We start from the raw sequence: 16,543 nt of genomic DNA, 5'->3' as shown, positions 1-16,543 counted from the left end.
CTTGCTGATTTGGCAACACACACACACCCCGGACACCATTTTTACAACATATTTTACATAGTGAAATATGTGGTCCTGTTCACACATTTCAATAAACCCTGTTTTAGTGCAACTTTCACAAGCTGCAGTGAGCCTTGGGCTGATGGGGATAAACCAAAAGTAAAAGCTAAAACTTCTGAAATCCTACTGGCCACAAGGGAGGAAGGGAGAGAACAGAATGTCCAAGCTCAAAGTTTGCTGTGTGTTTTTTTCCTACTTGTGCACATTGCAAACCACACTAAAAAAAATAAATATCATTTCACAACTGGAGAAGAGTAAAACTGTCTACTTAGTTCTGATCAAGCAAACTATTTGATTTGTCTGCTTAAGCAGTTCTTGTATAGAAAGTGTGCATCTGTCTAATTCATAATAGTCAAACTGGCTCACTGCGAATGGGTGGACTCAATGCGAGTGGGAAGATTGTGACTGCTTACCTACCTACCTCCTCTAGTCCTGTTGCTGGCTAATCTGCTTTTTGGCTTAGGGTGTCATTTCAACCTGAGCTCCAAGAACAAACTTGGGCTGCAATTCCTGCTCTGTCTGGAGCAAGACAAATTACAAGCCCAGGTTCTGACAATGCCCTAAGCCAAACCACAATTTAGGTCACAATAGCAGGACCAGGGAAGGAGCAAAGTGGCTGCAATCTCCTCTCTGGGAATGCGGTTTGGCTTAATGTTATGTTGAACACACAACAGAAAAAATTGTTTCACAAGCTGACATCCTGCTGTGTTGCTGTGTGTGCTATATTGCTTCCCAGTCAGTACAGTAAGCTATGTCTCAGCACTGCTGTGAGATGTAATTTAGCTGAGTGTTTTTAGGTTGATAGCTGAGCCCAAAGTCTTGAACCCACTTGCCTGTAAATCCCATTGAACTCAATGGGACTTATTATTGAATAGGCATGGATAGGATTGCACTGTTGGAAGTATAGATTTCAGTTAGACATTCGTTCTCATGTATGATGCTGACAAAAAAGCATTTATTCCACTTTGTGGTTTACTGTTCCTGTCCAGAAGGTAATGTATATAATGTATATGTCTGTGGCAATTCTGTTTTCATTTTTTTACTAATTATTGTGGTTAATGCAGATGGTTTACAGAAAATTAGACTAAACTACAGTGAAGATTCAACTGACAGCACTAAACTAAATGAAGATGAACTAATAGATTTTTCAGAAGATCAAGATAACCAGGTAAATAGTCTAAACAGCATTACAGTGGTACCTCAGGTTACATACGCTTCAGGTTACATACACTTCAGGTTACAGACTCCGCTAACCCAGAAATAGTACCTCGGGTTAAGAACTTTGCTTCAGGATGAGAACAGAAATCGTGCTCTGGCGGCGCGGCGGCAGCAGGAGGCTCCATTAGCTAAAGTAGTGCTTCAGGTTAAGAACAGTTTCAGGTTAAGAACGGACCTCCGGAACGAATTAAGTACTTAACCCGAGGTACCACTGTACTTGGATGTAACTAGTATTCTTTATTTCTAGAGGTGAAGGTGTTTAAAAGAATTCAGTAGAACAGGTATTAAAATGAAGCAAATAACCTGTTAATCACCTTTTCAGTACTTATTTTGTCTTAAAAGTAGGTGTTCAGCATTTTTGTAGTTGAGGTGTTCTTAGTGTGTATATTGCAAGACTCAACAACCTATCTGTCATTTATTTTAGGCTAGTAAACTAACATAAGATGACAATGTGACACTTAACTGTGTTTTCAAGTGGCTGTGCTTTTGCAAAGACAAATGGAAGATTAATTTTACCTAGTGATACGTGTGTGTGTACATGCGTGTATTCTATATATTAAAGATATATATAAAGATTAAGGCTTCTTACTCAGTGCTGTTACCACTATTTCCATTTCAATAAAATAGCCTAGCATTTCTCCAGTACTTCTCTGGAGCACTTTCCATGGTTATGTTCCCAACTCCAGCCACTAGAAGGCGAGCTTTATCCATCGTTGTAATCATTAAAAATTGAGCAGAAAGTGCTTCTTTGTTAAACAGAATTTCGGACGGTGTTAAAGTTTCACTTTAATGTGGAACTTGTTCCACATTACATGCACCAAGGGAATGTTGCTTTTCCCTTTTTCCTCTTCTATTATTCAAGGATATCAGTCCAGTTATATATTAAATGGCAGTCTTTATTTGAAGAGTTACTAGAGTGGTTTTCAATTTCAAAGACTATACAGACTAGTACTCACAGGCTGTCCTGTTCCTTCATCCAATGAGTTGTTTTCCCTTTCATCAGCTGTATATGTGAGGCATAGTGAGACTGGATGCAGGTCAGTAATTTCTACCTAGAGGGACTTCAGAATCTTTTTGAAAAGCATTTTCACAGCTGTTCAGGAAATAAAAATAGCCAAGAAAGAAGTTCTATCCTCATAGTCCTTGTGGTACACTTGAAATACTCTCATCCTGTGATACTTAGATTCTGAATAGGAAGATGGCTTGGCTTTATAGTCCTCCACCTAGAAATTTCTAAACATAACCCTTTATCTAGCTTTTATATTCTTAAATACTTTGTAATCTTTGTCTGGGTTATTTCTAGCCTTTCCTGTAGGTTTTCTTTTGGCTAGTTCTCCTGCCTTTATTCAAGAGCCACAGGCAATCTACTGAATGTAGTTTCTGTGTTGTGTGCCGCTTGAATTATATAGTCATATATAATTCATATATTTGCAGTCGTACTTGGATTGCACCTGCCTTCGTAAGCAGGTCAGTTTTTCAGAAGGGTGAAGGGTCATTTGCTGTCCTCCAAGAAAATATTCACATAGCATAAAGGTGGAACTTCAAAACTTTGAAGTATCACACATGCATAAAGGCAGAAATGTGTATAGCCCATTACATTGCATTGCAGGCTGCAGAGATTACTGCAGAAATGGAAACCATATTGTTTGTGTGTAATGATTTTCCTCCCATCATTATATGATGTGGGGGTTTTCTGTACTGATAGGTTCATTTGGTTTCTAATTTTTAGATAATGTTTCTCCTGGAACAGAAGAATTGCTTCCTGATTTTATTATAAAGAGTAGTTCAAATACAGGTTGCGGTCTTTGTTGCAGAAAAAGTTTAAATTCTTTTTCTCCACTCCCACCAAACTCGGTTACTTAAAGAAGAAAAGTTCATTGGCTCTGTCTCTCTCTGTCATTGGTTCCGGTTTCACCTACTGCCTTTGCCCCACGAATCCCAATGTGCACCAGCCCCCAATGCCTGTAACATAAAGGGCATGAATGAGTAGGGGAGGGAGCTAGCATTTTGCCTGAGTCCTATAACCACATGGATCATGCCACCTTGCTGCATATGTAAATCTAGCTTCTCCTGAGTTTCTTAAGATAGAATCTTACAAATACATATTTTCTGTTTTAGGACAACAGCAGTGATGATGATGGTCTTGCGGATGATCATTGCAATTCAGAATTGGGACAATGGCATCTGAAGCCAACTATATGTAAACAGTAAGTTTTGAAGTGACACATTTATGGCTTTCCATTAATAATCAACAGATGGGTCTTCTGAATCCAGTGTTCTTTTCATTCCCCTGTTCTGTCATTTCCAAATTTAGAGCTCAAACTTTAAAAAAATTAATTCCTGCTCTGGTCAGGCAGGATTTGAACATTGTATAAAATCTCTGCTTTTTTATTCTTTCAGAATTTAGATTACTCAACCTCTTTTTCTTCATTTGCCAATTCTGGGTTTACAAAAGAATTAATATACATTGTTACATTATTATGGCTTATGTTTGCTGTAAGTATCTGCATCACAAGTGAAATATTCTTAACAGTCTGCCTGCTCCACCAGAGAGAAACCTGTTAATGTTGTAAGCTTTTAGAATATCGCATTCAGAGCTACTGTGACTCTGTGCCACAGCCTGGCATGGATTGTCTCAAGCAGCTGGATAGCTATCCTTATACACACACTTGGGCTACATTTGTTGTATAGTTGTTAATTACCTTCCAGCTTTAAGAATTAGGTAGATTATTTAGCATTGTGGCTCTACAGTTGAGCTGTTATTTCCTCTCCATCATGAAGTAATTATGTGACCTTCAGCACTCTTTCACAACCTCAACTCCCATCTGCCTTATAAGAATATAAAGAGTTGGACATAAACTTTTCTCTTTGCAATAATAGTAGGTGATTAAAAATGTAGGCATATTTATGCAAATCTAAATCCACTTGCTTTGAGATATACATGTTAGAGGAAAAATGAAGTAAAGTTCTGATCTTTCAAGTGTAGTTCTGGGTCTTGTCTAGGCAAGGGATTAAGGAACCTGTGGTCCTTCAGAGGTTTTTGGACTCCATCACTCAGTGGGATGGCCAATATGACCAGTAGTCAGAGAAGAATGGAATTTTCATTCAGCAACATCCTGAGGGCAGCAAGCTCGCTCCCTGTTCCTGATCTAGTCTTATATTGTAATGAAATAATACATGTAAATAGCTGCTCAAATTATTTGTGTTTAGTCCTGTGTTAAATCTCATTGTAATTTACTTTACATTCATGTATCATTCACAATGAAATGAAAGCAAAATGCAGTATAGCTTTTAGGTGGAGTGAAACAAAACCTGTGTCTTCTTCCTCGGTGCACAGATGTGAAGAAGAAAAAAGACACTTCTACTGTGTATGGATCATGAAAGAAATCTACTTCTTTCTTTTTACACATACCTGTGAGAGCTATATGAACCCTCATCAAATAATATCATTTCCTTGTTTTAACACTGTGGCATATGCAAAATTCTAATGAGACCAAAACAATTTGCTTTCTTGTAGGCCTTGCATTCTTCTCATGGATTCATTGCGAGGGCCTTCCCGATCAAACGTCGTTAGAACACTACGGGAGTAAGTAGTTGACCTCTCAAGCAAAACCTTTTCAGTCAGTGCTGGAACATCCCATAAAAGCATTTTTCTCATCCTCTTGATTTTATATTGCAGATACTTGGAGGTGGAGTGGGAAGTCAGGAAAGGCACTAAAAGAAGTTTCTCCAAAGATGTTATGAAAGGCTCAAACCCTAAAGTGCCGCAGCAGAACAACTTTAGTGATTGTGGAGTTTATGTGCTACAGTATGTGGAGAGCTTTTTTGAGGTGAGATTATTGGTATTTTTAGTTTAAAATTTTAGGGACATTGAAATTATCGGGTTTAATTTAGCCACCATGCACATTTCTGGAGCCTGTGGATGGGAGTCACCTAATGAACTCCATGCAGCTGGGCTTTCTATACAGTCATACCCCGGTTCTTGAACGGAATGCGTTCTAGAAGTCCGTTTCACTTCCAAAAAGGTTCAAAAACCAAGACACGGCTTCAGATTGACTGCAGGCACTTCCTGCACTCAAATCGGAAGCTGCGTCAGACGTTCAGCTTCCAAAAAACATTCGCAAACCGGAACACTCATTTTGCGGCGTTCAGGAGACAAAACGTTCAAGTCGCAATGCGTTTGGGATCCTAGGTATGACTGTACTCTCTTCCCCCATGTGTCCCCTGCTACCCCCACAGTGGGAGGGGTGGAGGGATCATTCAATCTGGCAAGCTCGGGCAGGCGGAATGTTCGTAATAGCCAAAAATAGTGGAATTCAGTGTCACGCTATCTTGCTTTCTTTGTGGAATATGGCATTTTATGCAGAACTAATCACTTTCTCCAGACATCTGAACGGAAGCTCATGTACCCAGGAACATTGGGAGCAGTGCTTGTATGCACCTCTTGGCCCTGTCTCCATTTTTCTACTTCCATGGCTTTTATTTTACAATGATTAGAGGTAGTTAACAATCTGCAGTACAGCATTTATAAAAGACCAGTTAGTTCCCAATGTTATGATTGCTTTGGATTTGATAAGGCAACTCCTGCCTATCTTAGCCACATTCTCAGTGGGTTACTGTGTCAGGATGACTAGTTGGCGGCAGCACCTATTATAGGTTAAATTAAGAAGAATGAGCAAGAGTGTAGCTTGCTCCACAACATAGAATAATGATGATGGCTGAATCCTAGGATTAATGCTTCTGTTGATACTTTGTTTTGTTTTGTTCTATAGGTTATATAAACATGCACACATTTAATGTTCTATAGGTTATATAAACATGCACATATTTAAAGTAAAGTAGCTTTAAAATGCTGTGGGGACTCTAGTTCCCCAGTGTGCCTTGAACAATTTTATAGATGCAAATGGATTAAGTACACATTTAAATTGTGTAGTGAGGTGTCACTAGGAACCCTTTCCAATGCATGTTGTATTGTGCTGAGTGTTGGAGCTATAGAATTATTTGCAGATGATAATACATCATGAGCACTACAACAATGGCAGATAAGCAAACCTGTGCTCCACTTGTGACAAAAAAAAAGCATCTCACTCCCTTTTGTCGTGTGACCCTGTGCAAAAGTTATCTAGGGCATTCTGGTAGAAAACCATAAACTGCTTCTAACGATAGATTAATCTGTAAGGTGTGAGCAAGACAACCTTCCTGCTTCCATTATTAAGCCAGCATTCTAGCCTAATGCCCCGGGACTACAGAACATTGTCACAGCTTTATCCTGGCCCCATCTGCACTATTCACTTAAAGCAGTATCATGCCACTTTAAACAGTCACGGCTTCTTCCAAAGAATTCTGGGAACTGCATTTTGTTATGGGTGCTGAGAGTTGTTAAGAGACCCATAATTCCGCTCATAGAGCTACAGTTCCTGAGAAGACAGATTGACTGTTAAGCCACAATTGTAGATCTATGAGGGGTATTGGGGTCCTCTTAACAATTCTCAGCTGTGACAGGCTACAGTTCCCAGAACTCCAAGGGGGAAGCTTTGACTGTTTAAAGTGTTATGACACTGCTTTAAATGTATTGTGTAGATGGGACCTTAAGAAAGTAGCTGAATAGAACCAAATATAGTAATCAATGTTTCAGTGTAATCAAAACTAGTTTAGCTAGGCTAGTTTATGCAGTCCGCTCATGAAGACCTTGTACATTTCAGCAAGCAGAAATAAATATAGTTTTTATTGTTTTGTTGAGAATTTCTGTATGATTGTTTTCTTTAGGAGTATGTTGTACTATGTGTATGCTCTTTTAAGAGGAAACTGGAGGAAGGGTAAAAATGTAACAAATCTGGCATTTTCTGATATTCTTAATTTTTGAATACGTCATATAAAAGTCATACATTATAGGCCCTGTTGCTATAAACCTACTTCTTTTGTCTCTACTAGACTCCTATTCTAAGTTTTGAACTACCAATGAATTTAACAGACTGGTTTCCTCGCCCAAGAATGAAAACAAAACGGGAAGAAATACGAAACATAATCCTGAATCTACAGGAACAGCAGAACAAAGAAAAGAAGGGACAGAAGGACACTAATTTGGCAGAGAAATCTTTTCAGGAAGGAATAGAACAATTTATCAGCAGCTGTTCAGACTGAATATTTTCTGTTGCATGTTATGGCTACATTTTAAAAAAACAATCTTGAAATTTACCATATCCTCATTGCCCAAACTAAGGACTTGGAGTACTATCAACTGAAACTTACTGTTGATGCTTATAAATGTATGTCATTAATTAAACAGATTCCCCTCAATATATTAACTAGACAAATCTGTACATATGTTAATTAGTCCAACCTTTTTCAATATTTGTAATTAAGTTTTTCACTACATAGAAGACCTTTTGTTATGTATTTCTGTTAATAGAACTTAATAGAAACTTCTAGACACAAAGCAAATAAAGAAGATATTTATAGGATGAATTGGTTAACTCTTTCTGTGTTTAAGTAAAGTTGTCATTGAACATTTCCCAGTAAGACTTCTGTAATGCACGGGGAATACCTATGTAGCAAGGTGATCAAACCCATACTTTGATTTACAGTTGCCATATACAAGATGTGTCTGCTTCAGCTATGTACAACAATATAAGAATGTGTCTAAATGCATTGTGTTTCCAAGGTGAGGAGTTTGCACTTTGAATCCGAGTGCCAGGCAGTGTAATCTTTAGTAAAGGACACTTCAGATAATGAAAGAAGGAACTTCACAAGTGCTTGGAATAATGCTGCTTTATGACCACAAGTTTACTCAAGCAGTATTTAATACAGTCTGAAACAGAGCTTAAGTAATACTGTTGAATCCTTTTTGGGGGCGTGGCTCCCGATCGTTGTTCAACTGTATTTTGACAATTCTTTCATTATAAAATTGTATTTTTTGTAAGTGTGCTTGGAAATAGCAGCAAATTGTCCACATTACATTTTCTGTGTCAGAATTCTGAATGTGCATTCATATGTGCTTTATCTATCTGATGGAACATTTCTTAAATGTACGAGTACTATTTTTTTGTATTGTCCAGAAAACCAAAATATTGCTAGATGTCATTGCTTGCTTGCTTCCTTCCCCCCTCAATTTTAAGTAGAGTTATCTTCCAATACTGAGACAACTTGTTGGCATATTTCCATGATGTAATTTGATTTTTAAATTATGTTTCAAGAAGTACAGCCTTATGATGCCAGCTTTTCTAAAAAGTCCAAAAGAAATCAAGTCTCTTCCATAACTCCTTAAATATTCACAAGGTATTGATATTGAAAAGTGGGGAACAGAAACTCCTTTGCAGATACGTTTTGGTGTAACAATGCTTTTGTCCAAAAGAGACTTTGAATGGGAGGAAATATACCGTTGGAATATGCTGAGTTTTAGACCATCACGACTCTGTATGTCCTTTTAACCTGTATACACAGGATTTTTTACTTTTGCATCGGTTCTTGATTTTTACAGCAGTGTCACCCGCTCAGTACACCTTTTTGCTTTTGTTTTTACACGCAGCTAGTTCTGATATTACTTTGTCCAAAGAGGAAGACCAAGTGCAGTACTGTTTGGAGCTGTAGTGCAGCACACAAAATTGCTTCTGTCTAATTGGCTTCAATTTAAGGAGCCCAGCTTTAGGATTGCAGCCTTAGGTTTTCCATACTTTCCCAATATTTGCCGTGGTCAGACCAGCTGTAGAACCCTCATGGCATTGTCAGTGTTACACTCAAGAAATCCATAGGGATAACTTGTGACTCTGAAGAAACAACTCTTGGCATTAGATATGAAAGCGCACAAGTGGCACTAATGATCCAGCATTTATGCCTCAAAATTGAGAATTACTAGTCATTTTTTAGAAAGCTAGCTAGAGTAAAACCTAAAAAGGATTGACAACAAATGTAAACATTTGTTGGTGTGGCAAAATAATAATAATAGTACTTCTTGAACAAGTTATATTAGAAGAGTAGACTTAGCAAAATGCATACCAGCCTGGGCAAGGTTTTTTTGTTGAAATGATTTTTTAAAAAAACAAAAACAAAACAGGTTGTGGTATACTTTAGTTCTGATTACATGGTTCTGTTTTTCAGAATGTCCTGGAGCTTGTATTCCTTTTCGAGATGTGAAGAATGCAATGTTTCTCTTAATATTATGGTAATGGATCAGTCATGCAGCAACCTGATACACATGTTGATATAGGAAATTTATTTTTTTAATAAAATGGTCAAAAAACAAGTTTGAAGACCTTGGGTAATTTATGCTGCATGTTGCCTAGCTTTAATCCTGATTTGTTTCTACAGTGTATTGAAAAACAACAGCACATGCTCATCTGACATTAATCAGCACCTGAGTTCAAGTATAAAAGTCGAGCTGAAATCCTATACAGAGAAACCAAAGGAGGGAATGCACCAGTAGAGGCTGCAGTCCAGAACACACTGGCCTGGGAATAAGTTCCATTGAAGTCAGTGAAGCTTCCTTCTGAGTAGACATACACAGAGTGGGTGTGTTTATAGAAATACATTCTTGCCTGCATAATAATGCCTTTAAGACAGTATGACCTGTATTCATTAAAAGCAGCATGAATGAGTTCTTCAGAGAAAGCTATCAAATAGCTTACTAATTAGATGTCTCTCTTGTATTGGTTTTCATGTTGGATAGAATAACTGTTAGGAATTCTTATAAAAGTTTTAGGTTACTTAGCATGAAAAATGTATGATGTGCTGGTAAACATTTGCTAGAGGCAGAAGGAGAGGTGACATTTAATATTCCCTTGTGGCATTCTTTATTTTTCTTGCTGAGAGAATTGCCTGCTTACACTTAAGAGTGCAGAACATTTGGGGAATATTCTAAAATGAGGTCCGGTTAATCTAGTGTAACAGGACTTTCCTTTTTATTTAGATGTTTGTATCTTCCTTTCCCAAAGCTCCGTGACAAGTTTAGCTGAAGAAACATTTCAGACACCCCTTTTAAAATGTGAGATGGTGCTCAAAGCAGGTTTTCATAAAATGACGGAGCACATGATAGGAAAAGTGTGGGGGCAGGAGTGGGAAGACACATGTTTGAGAAACTTTATACACCAACTTTCATGACCTCTAAAAATTCTCCCAAGCATTGTATGCTTTAATATTTTCCTCTTGTTTTCAGTAGATCTTCCCTGTTGGTTTGGTTTTGCAAATGGAGAATGTAGTATTGTTGTTACTTTCTCAACCATCCCTCTTAAGGCTTGGTTTCCAGGCCCTTTCTCATGCTTGCCCTCCTCTGCACACATCCCAGCTTCTCAATATCCTCCTTTAATTGTAGTGCCCGGAACTGGGCACAGTACTCCAGGTGGGGTATGACTAAGGCATTCATTTTGCTTGTTTTGACCCAGTTCTCCAATGTGTTACTCTTCTCTTGAATCCTGATTCTGTCTTCTGCATTACAAGCTACCCATTCCAGTTTGGTGTCATCTGCAAATTTGATGAGCAGCCCCTCAGTTCCTTCATCTAAGTCATTTATAAAGATGTTGAACAGCACGGGGGCCAGGATAGATCCCAGCGGTGCCCCACTTGTCACTTTCCTCCCAGTATGGTGAACCATAAGTACAGTTCTTTACAATTGCTAAACAGGCAGCAAAACCACCAAGATCCATAGCAATTTCCAAGTGGTCCAGAGATAAACAACAAAGTTTGGGAACCGCTGATCTAAACACATCTTGCTTGGAGGCAAGTCCCAACACTTTTACTTGAACTTACTACAGTGCCAGTGTATATAGAATTCTGGCTAGGAAAATTTCCTAATTCTAGGAAGCCTTTCTGAATACTGTTAGATTTCATTTCGTCGTAAGAAACCAACCCTGGCAATTTGTGTTAGAATTGGTAGTCCAAGTATTAGGTTAAAAGTGAGTATGTGCACCTTTGAAATAATTTGAGTTGGTGGGGTATGTACAACTAGCATGCATTTCACTACTTAAATCTTATTTCTAATTTTCTTGTTCATTTTTGCCCTTTAGTTTGATCTGTTCCTTCCCCTGTAACATTAGAGAAGTTTTACAGAAACCAGACATTCTTGTGGGCCAGTAAACCAAGGCAGCATTTCCTTTTTCATTGGAGTATTTGGGTAGAATGTACTCAAGTCTATAAATAATGCATCAGATTACTCATTCTCACCTTTCCTTGTAAAGCACTACAAAGATTTTCCTTTATAGCATTAAAACCAAAGCTGGTCAGAAGAAAGCATACTAGGTTTTTTCTTAAAAAAAAATAAGCAGAAACATGAACATTTGCTCAGAATAGAGTCATTGAAATGAATGGCCACAACTAACTTGTTTCATTAAGTGGGTCTACTCTGAGTAAAGATTAGTTGAATGCAGATTATTGTGTACTTTGTCCAAAAATTTAACCAATCTGGTTGGAGCACATCTTGCCTTTTTTGAGTTGTTTTGTTTGTTTCCTAAATGCAAAGCTTTATAAAAAGAAGTAGTGTTGAGTCCTTTCTTCAAATTCTTGAAAGGAACATAGGACTACAGCTTTTTCTATACAGTCAAACCTTGGTTGTCGAACGTAATCCGTTCCGGAAGACCGTTCAACTTCCAAAATGTTTGACAACTCAAAACGGAAAGCGGAAGCCTCAGTACAATAGGGAAACTCAAAACAGAAGCCACGTAGAACATTCGGCTTTCGAAAATCGTTCAAAAACCGAAGCAGTTACTTCTGGGTTTTTGGCGTTTGGAAGCCGAAACGTTCAAAAACTGAGCCGTTTGAGGCTTGACTGTATTAAAAAGGGGCAATTGGATCGTGTAAACTTCAAGAATTGCCTTGCAGGGTTCTACACACAAGAGCACATAAATATTTAGTGGGTGCTAAAGTGTGCCCTTGTTCAGGGTGCCATATTAGCACAGTCCACCACTATAAGTGGGATTGACCCTGTCCTTCCTTTTGAAGTGCAACATGAGTTGCAATTTAACAGAACTCTTATGTTAGTGCCTGCCAATAATTGTACTTGTACAGTGGTACCTCAGGTTACATATGCTTCAGGTTACAGATTCCGCTTACCCAGAAATAGTGCTTCAGGTTAAAAACTTTGCTTCAGGATGAGAACAGAAATTGCGCTCCGGCGGCATGGCAGCAGCAGGAGGCCCCATTAGCTAAAGTGGTGCTTCAGGTTAAGAACAGTTTCATGTTAAGTACGGACCTCCGGAACGAATTAAGTACTTAACCTGAGGTACCATTGTATTGGGAAAACCCATTCCTGGCCTGCTTCCAAAATGTATATGGAGAAGCATATATTTGTAGGATATTGCTACAACTGGAATAACCCCAAGCATACCACAGGTTTGTCACACAAGATGGTTCTGGGGGCGGCAGCAGTTCTGGCCTCAAAAAAAGAGACTGGAACTGAGTGATTTATATACAGTACATTAAAATATATTAAGCTGCAGCAAAGTATTTCCTCTTGTGCATCCTGCTTGTGCCCTTAAAACAAAACAAAACAAAACACTATACAGCAAATTTAAAGCAACTCTTTAAAATTCCATAGATGCTCTGCACACCACTTTGTAACATAAAATACTCATAGTGGTGAAGCCTGCTCATGAACTATGCAGCAGAGAAGAGCACCAGAGCACACATGACATTAAATGCATCATAGCATTGAACAGGCAAATTTTAAGCAAATGCTAATAGCATCAACTGTGCAGGGAGGGCAGCTCATCATTACCCAGGCTGCAGCAAGTGTGTGAGTGTTAGCCCTTTATTTGAGTGCTACAGCCCTGAATAAGATTCCACCTATATTGCTCTGTGCATTGTGAGGAAATCTTGGTGCCAATTAGCAGCTTTCATGGAGGAATTTAATTTAGGACTCCAGCACATCAATAAAGAGTTAAATGCTCTTACAACGGGACGCGGGTGGGCTGTGGGTAAAACCTCAGTGCCTAGGACTTGCCGATCGCATGGTCGGCGGTTCGAATCCCCGAGGCAGGGTGCGCTCCCGTCGTTCGGTCCCAGCGCCTGTCAACCTAGCAGTTCGAAAGCACCCCCGGGTGCAAGTAGATAAATAGGGACCGCTTACTGGCGGGAAGGTAAACGGCGTTCCGTGTGCTGCGCTGGCTTGCCAGATGCAGCTTGTCACGCTGGCCACGTGACCAGGAAGTGTCTGCGGACAGCGCTGGCTCCCGGCCTATAGAGTGAGATGAGCACACAACCCTAGAGTCTGGCAAGACTGGTCCGTATGGGCAGGGGTACCTTTACCTTTACCTTAAATGCTCTTACACACACCTATGGCAACCTGAATAATTACCAGGCCTCCCAGTCCATGGGATTCCCCACCCCCACTGTATGATAATACTATATTATATACTATATAATTTTGGCCCAGGCAGAGTAGGACAAAAGGGGGGGCGGGCAGTGGTGGGAAATAGGTGTGATTTTCTCTTCTGCCTTCCACAGTTTATATATTTTGCTTGCTACTGCAGTTTTACTATTATTTTTGTGACATTAATAGTTAAGTGCCATCCTGAAGGATGAAGATACTGTGGTATGAAGGGTTAATTTGGGGAGTGAGGTTGTAGCTGTGGTCTCTTGCCAGTTAAAATTTAAAAAATTATTGCTGTTTGCTTGCTCTGTTAGTGAAACTATTGGCTTTGGGGTCATTGGTTGCTTTTGGATGATAACTGCTCTGGGAACCCTTCAGTATTGAAGAGCAAAATCTATGTAAATTTATACACAATTGACACAAGGGAAAATAACAATAACCAAAGACCATCTATGTCCTGTAAAGTTCCCGTTAACAAGATGCTCTGTGATTGCCTCTGTGTGTGCCAAAAATAAATGAAGGCGTTTTCTAGCCTAACAGAGGTCATCACCTAAGGTGGTTGGTATGTGACAGGGAACTAAGAAGAAAAGTGGGAGTGGCATGAAAAACAAGGCGGAAATAACCTTGCACTGACATCACAGAAATGGGTCACCCACTTTAACCATCCCAGCAATAATTGTTTTGTTATGTGAATGCCATGTTATGTGAATGAGGAATGTAATTAGCTGCAAAGCATGCCTTTTGTAAGAATCCTGCCCAAACACATCTCAGAAACTGCTTTTGGAAAGCCTGAAGTGAAGCTATTCAGGCTTTGAATTGTGAACTTTGCTTGTTAGCTTTTTATTTTAGAAATGGGATTTCTACTGCACTCCTGTGACAATGGGCATGGGAAGAGAAGAGAAGGTGTTCCATTGAGCCTGCACTCCTGCATTCTAGGCCAAAGAGGAAAGTATTCTTTGCAAGAATGTGGAGGTCAGCTTTGTAGCTGAAAGCGCCACTCTGCGTCTCACAAAGATGAAAAGAAAAAGAAAACAAACTTGTTCAGAGCTGGTTTCAATAACACAGGAAATTCTGGGCTGGACAGTGGATTTATTGCCTTACTCTGCTCAAACAACATGAGCCCTACTTGCTCCGAGCTTCCTTCCTTCCTTATGTATCTTCCTAACAAATGCCCACATTGAACACCTATCCTTTCTCTCCTAATGTTCCAAAAGTGTTTGTTATTGCTACAGATATTCATTCATCTCAGAAACCTGTATGTCAGGACAGGAAAAACTTCTTTTTTTTAAAAAAAAAAAAAAAGGGTTGAGGAAGGGAATGTCAGAAACCCACATTTGGGTGAACAAAGAAAACTCAGTCTTCACTTCCTAAATATATTGAATCACAAATTGAACCTCGAAATACCAAGGTACAGCGGAACCTCGGGATAAGTACTTAATTCGTTCCGGAGGTCCGTTCTTAACCTGAAACTGTTCTTAACCTGAAGCACCACTTTAGCTAATGGGGCCTCCTGCTGCTGCCGCGCCACGATTTCTGTTCTCATCCTGAAGCAAAGTTCTTAACCTGAAGCACTATTTCTGGGTTAGCGGAGTTTGTAACCTGAAGAATATGTAACCCGAAGTACCACTGTACATGGAAAGGCAGGGATAATAAAATACTAAATATAATATTTCATAAAATATTAAAACACATGGACTGCTGTAGCTGCGCACAAGCCTTGTTTTGTTGTGCTAGATAAAACCTCCGCATTCTTTGCGTATGATCGTTGTGTGGGTACCAATTCTCTCTTTTTCTATGGGGTGGGGGGTCTGAAGCGATGCTTTGCCATGCAACACACTCGGAAGATTAGGCTCGTGCGGGCAGCCAAAGGGACGACAAAGCGAGAGCACTCTGCTCTCCGAACAACCCTCCGAGTCCTCCTGCCCCGGAGCAGATCGCTCGCGTTCTACTTCTTGCATGTGTGACTTAGAAGTCCGAGGAAGGGCAACGAACTGGGCAGGCGACTTCGGCGCCGCTTACTGAGCACGCTCGGCCGGGTCCGCGCATGCTCAGCATCCCTTGGCCAGGGAGGAGAGCGGACAAGAGCTGCTCCAAGTTGCAACTCCGGACGGCACCAGGCGCTTCCTCCCTCTCCTGCCGTGGCGTCAGCGGAGGCCCCGCCCCGGCCCGGCCGCTCTCGGCTCCCAGGAGCGCCGGGGCGGAGCTGTGAGGAGCAGCAGCAGCCGCGCAACGCCCGGGCCGAGTCGGCATCAGCTGGGGACGAAGCGCGGCGGCGGCGACGGCGGCAGGTAAACGGGGGGGCCAGACGGAGAACCCCTCGCTCTGCCTTCCTCCCTCCTGGCTTAGAAAGCCGGCGGCTGCGCTGCTGCTGCCCTGTCTCCCCTTCCGCCTCTTCTGGCTCTTTCCCCTCTCCCCGTCTCTGAGCCCCTTCCCTCTTTTTCCATCCCGAGTTTCTTCTCTCTTTCTCCGCCTCCCTTCCTCTCTCCCTTCCTCCCTCTCTCCCTTGCATTCGGGTCTGCTTTCTGTCTTGGGCTTTCCCCCTCCTGTTGCTGACGCTGTTCATGTGGGAACCCTGATTGACTTTTGTTAGATAAAGCTTGGAATACGACTTGTTTTATTCTAGATAGATATGAACAGCAACATAGGCTTTGGTTTGGGGAAGTTTTTAACACTTTCCAAAATCACCTCCCACAAACACGCATTAAAAGTCACCTCCAAAAGCATACACTAGCCTGCTCTTTTTTATGTACATTGCAAGTAATCTTTTTTTTTCTACACACACAGTATGTTGGTGCATATGTATGTGTCATAATCTACATGTATGTGTATATATAGGTTAAAGGGTGGCTTTCCATCCTGTTCGTCATTTGCGGCATGTTGTTTTATGGAATGATTTAGCCTCTCTCTCTGATTTTGGAAACTTTGGGTGGCAGTTGTTGCAGGTTGATTGCTCACCTTTAGGAGAACTTC

At 40.3% G+C, this 16,543-nt stretch overlaps 2 protein-coding genes across 11 annotated transcripts in view; both read left to right on the top strand.

The window, feature by feature from the left end:
- SENP6 (SUMO specific peptidase 6) overlaps positions 1-9,517 on the top strand; it is a 44,691-nt gene extending 35,174 nt beyond the window's left edge. For all 4 annotated transcript variants that reach the window (XM_028722805.2, XM_028722806.2, XM_028722807.2 and 1 more), the window contains 5 exons: positions 1,125-1,228; positions 3,397-3,485; positions 4,796-4,864; positions 4,958-5,108; positions 7,210-9,517. In XM_028722805.2, coding sequence (XP_028578638.2) covers positions 1,125-1,228; positions 3,397-3,485; positions 4,796-4,864; positions 4,958-5,108; positions 7,210-7,419 — 623 coding nt within the window. In that variant the 3' untranslated portion in view covers positions 7,420-9,517. The remainder of the gene's footprint in view (positions 1-1,124; positions 1,229-3,396; positions 3,486-4,795; positions 4,865-4,957; positions 5,109-7,209) is intronic.
- A 6,186-nt stretch (positions 9,518-15,703) lies between these two features.
- MYO6 (myosin VI) overlaps positions 15,704-16,543 on the top strand; it is a 105,238-nt gene continuing 104,398 nt past the window's right edge. For 3 of the 7 annotated variants that reach the window (XM_028722813.2, XM_028722810.2, XM_077926208.1), the window contains exon 1: positions 15,704-15,861. The gene's annotated coding sequence lies outside the window, so the exon portion shown is untranslated. The remainder of the gene's footprint in view (positions 15,862-16,543) is intronic. The other 4 variants (XM_028722816.2, XM_028722814.2, XM_028722812.2 and 1 more) reach the window with 2 other exon arrangements.

Source organism: Podarcis muralis, chromosome 3, assembly GCF_964188315.1.
Source record: "Podarcis muralis chromosome 3, rPodMur119.hap1.1, whole genome shotgun sequence".
Lineage (NCBI taxonomy): Eukaryota > Metazoa > Chordata > Lepidosauria > Squamata > Lacertidae > Podarcis > Podarcis muralis.
This window is presented reverse-complemented; position numbering and strand designations above follow the sequence as displayed.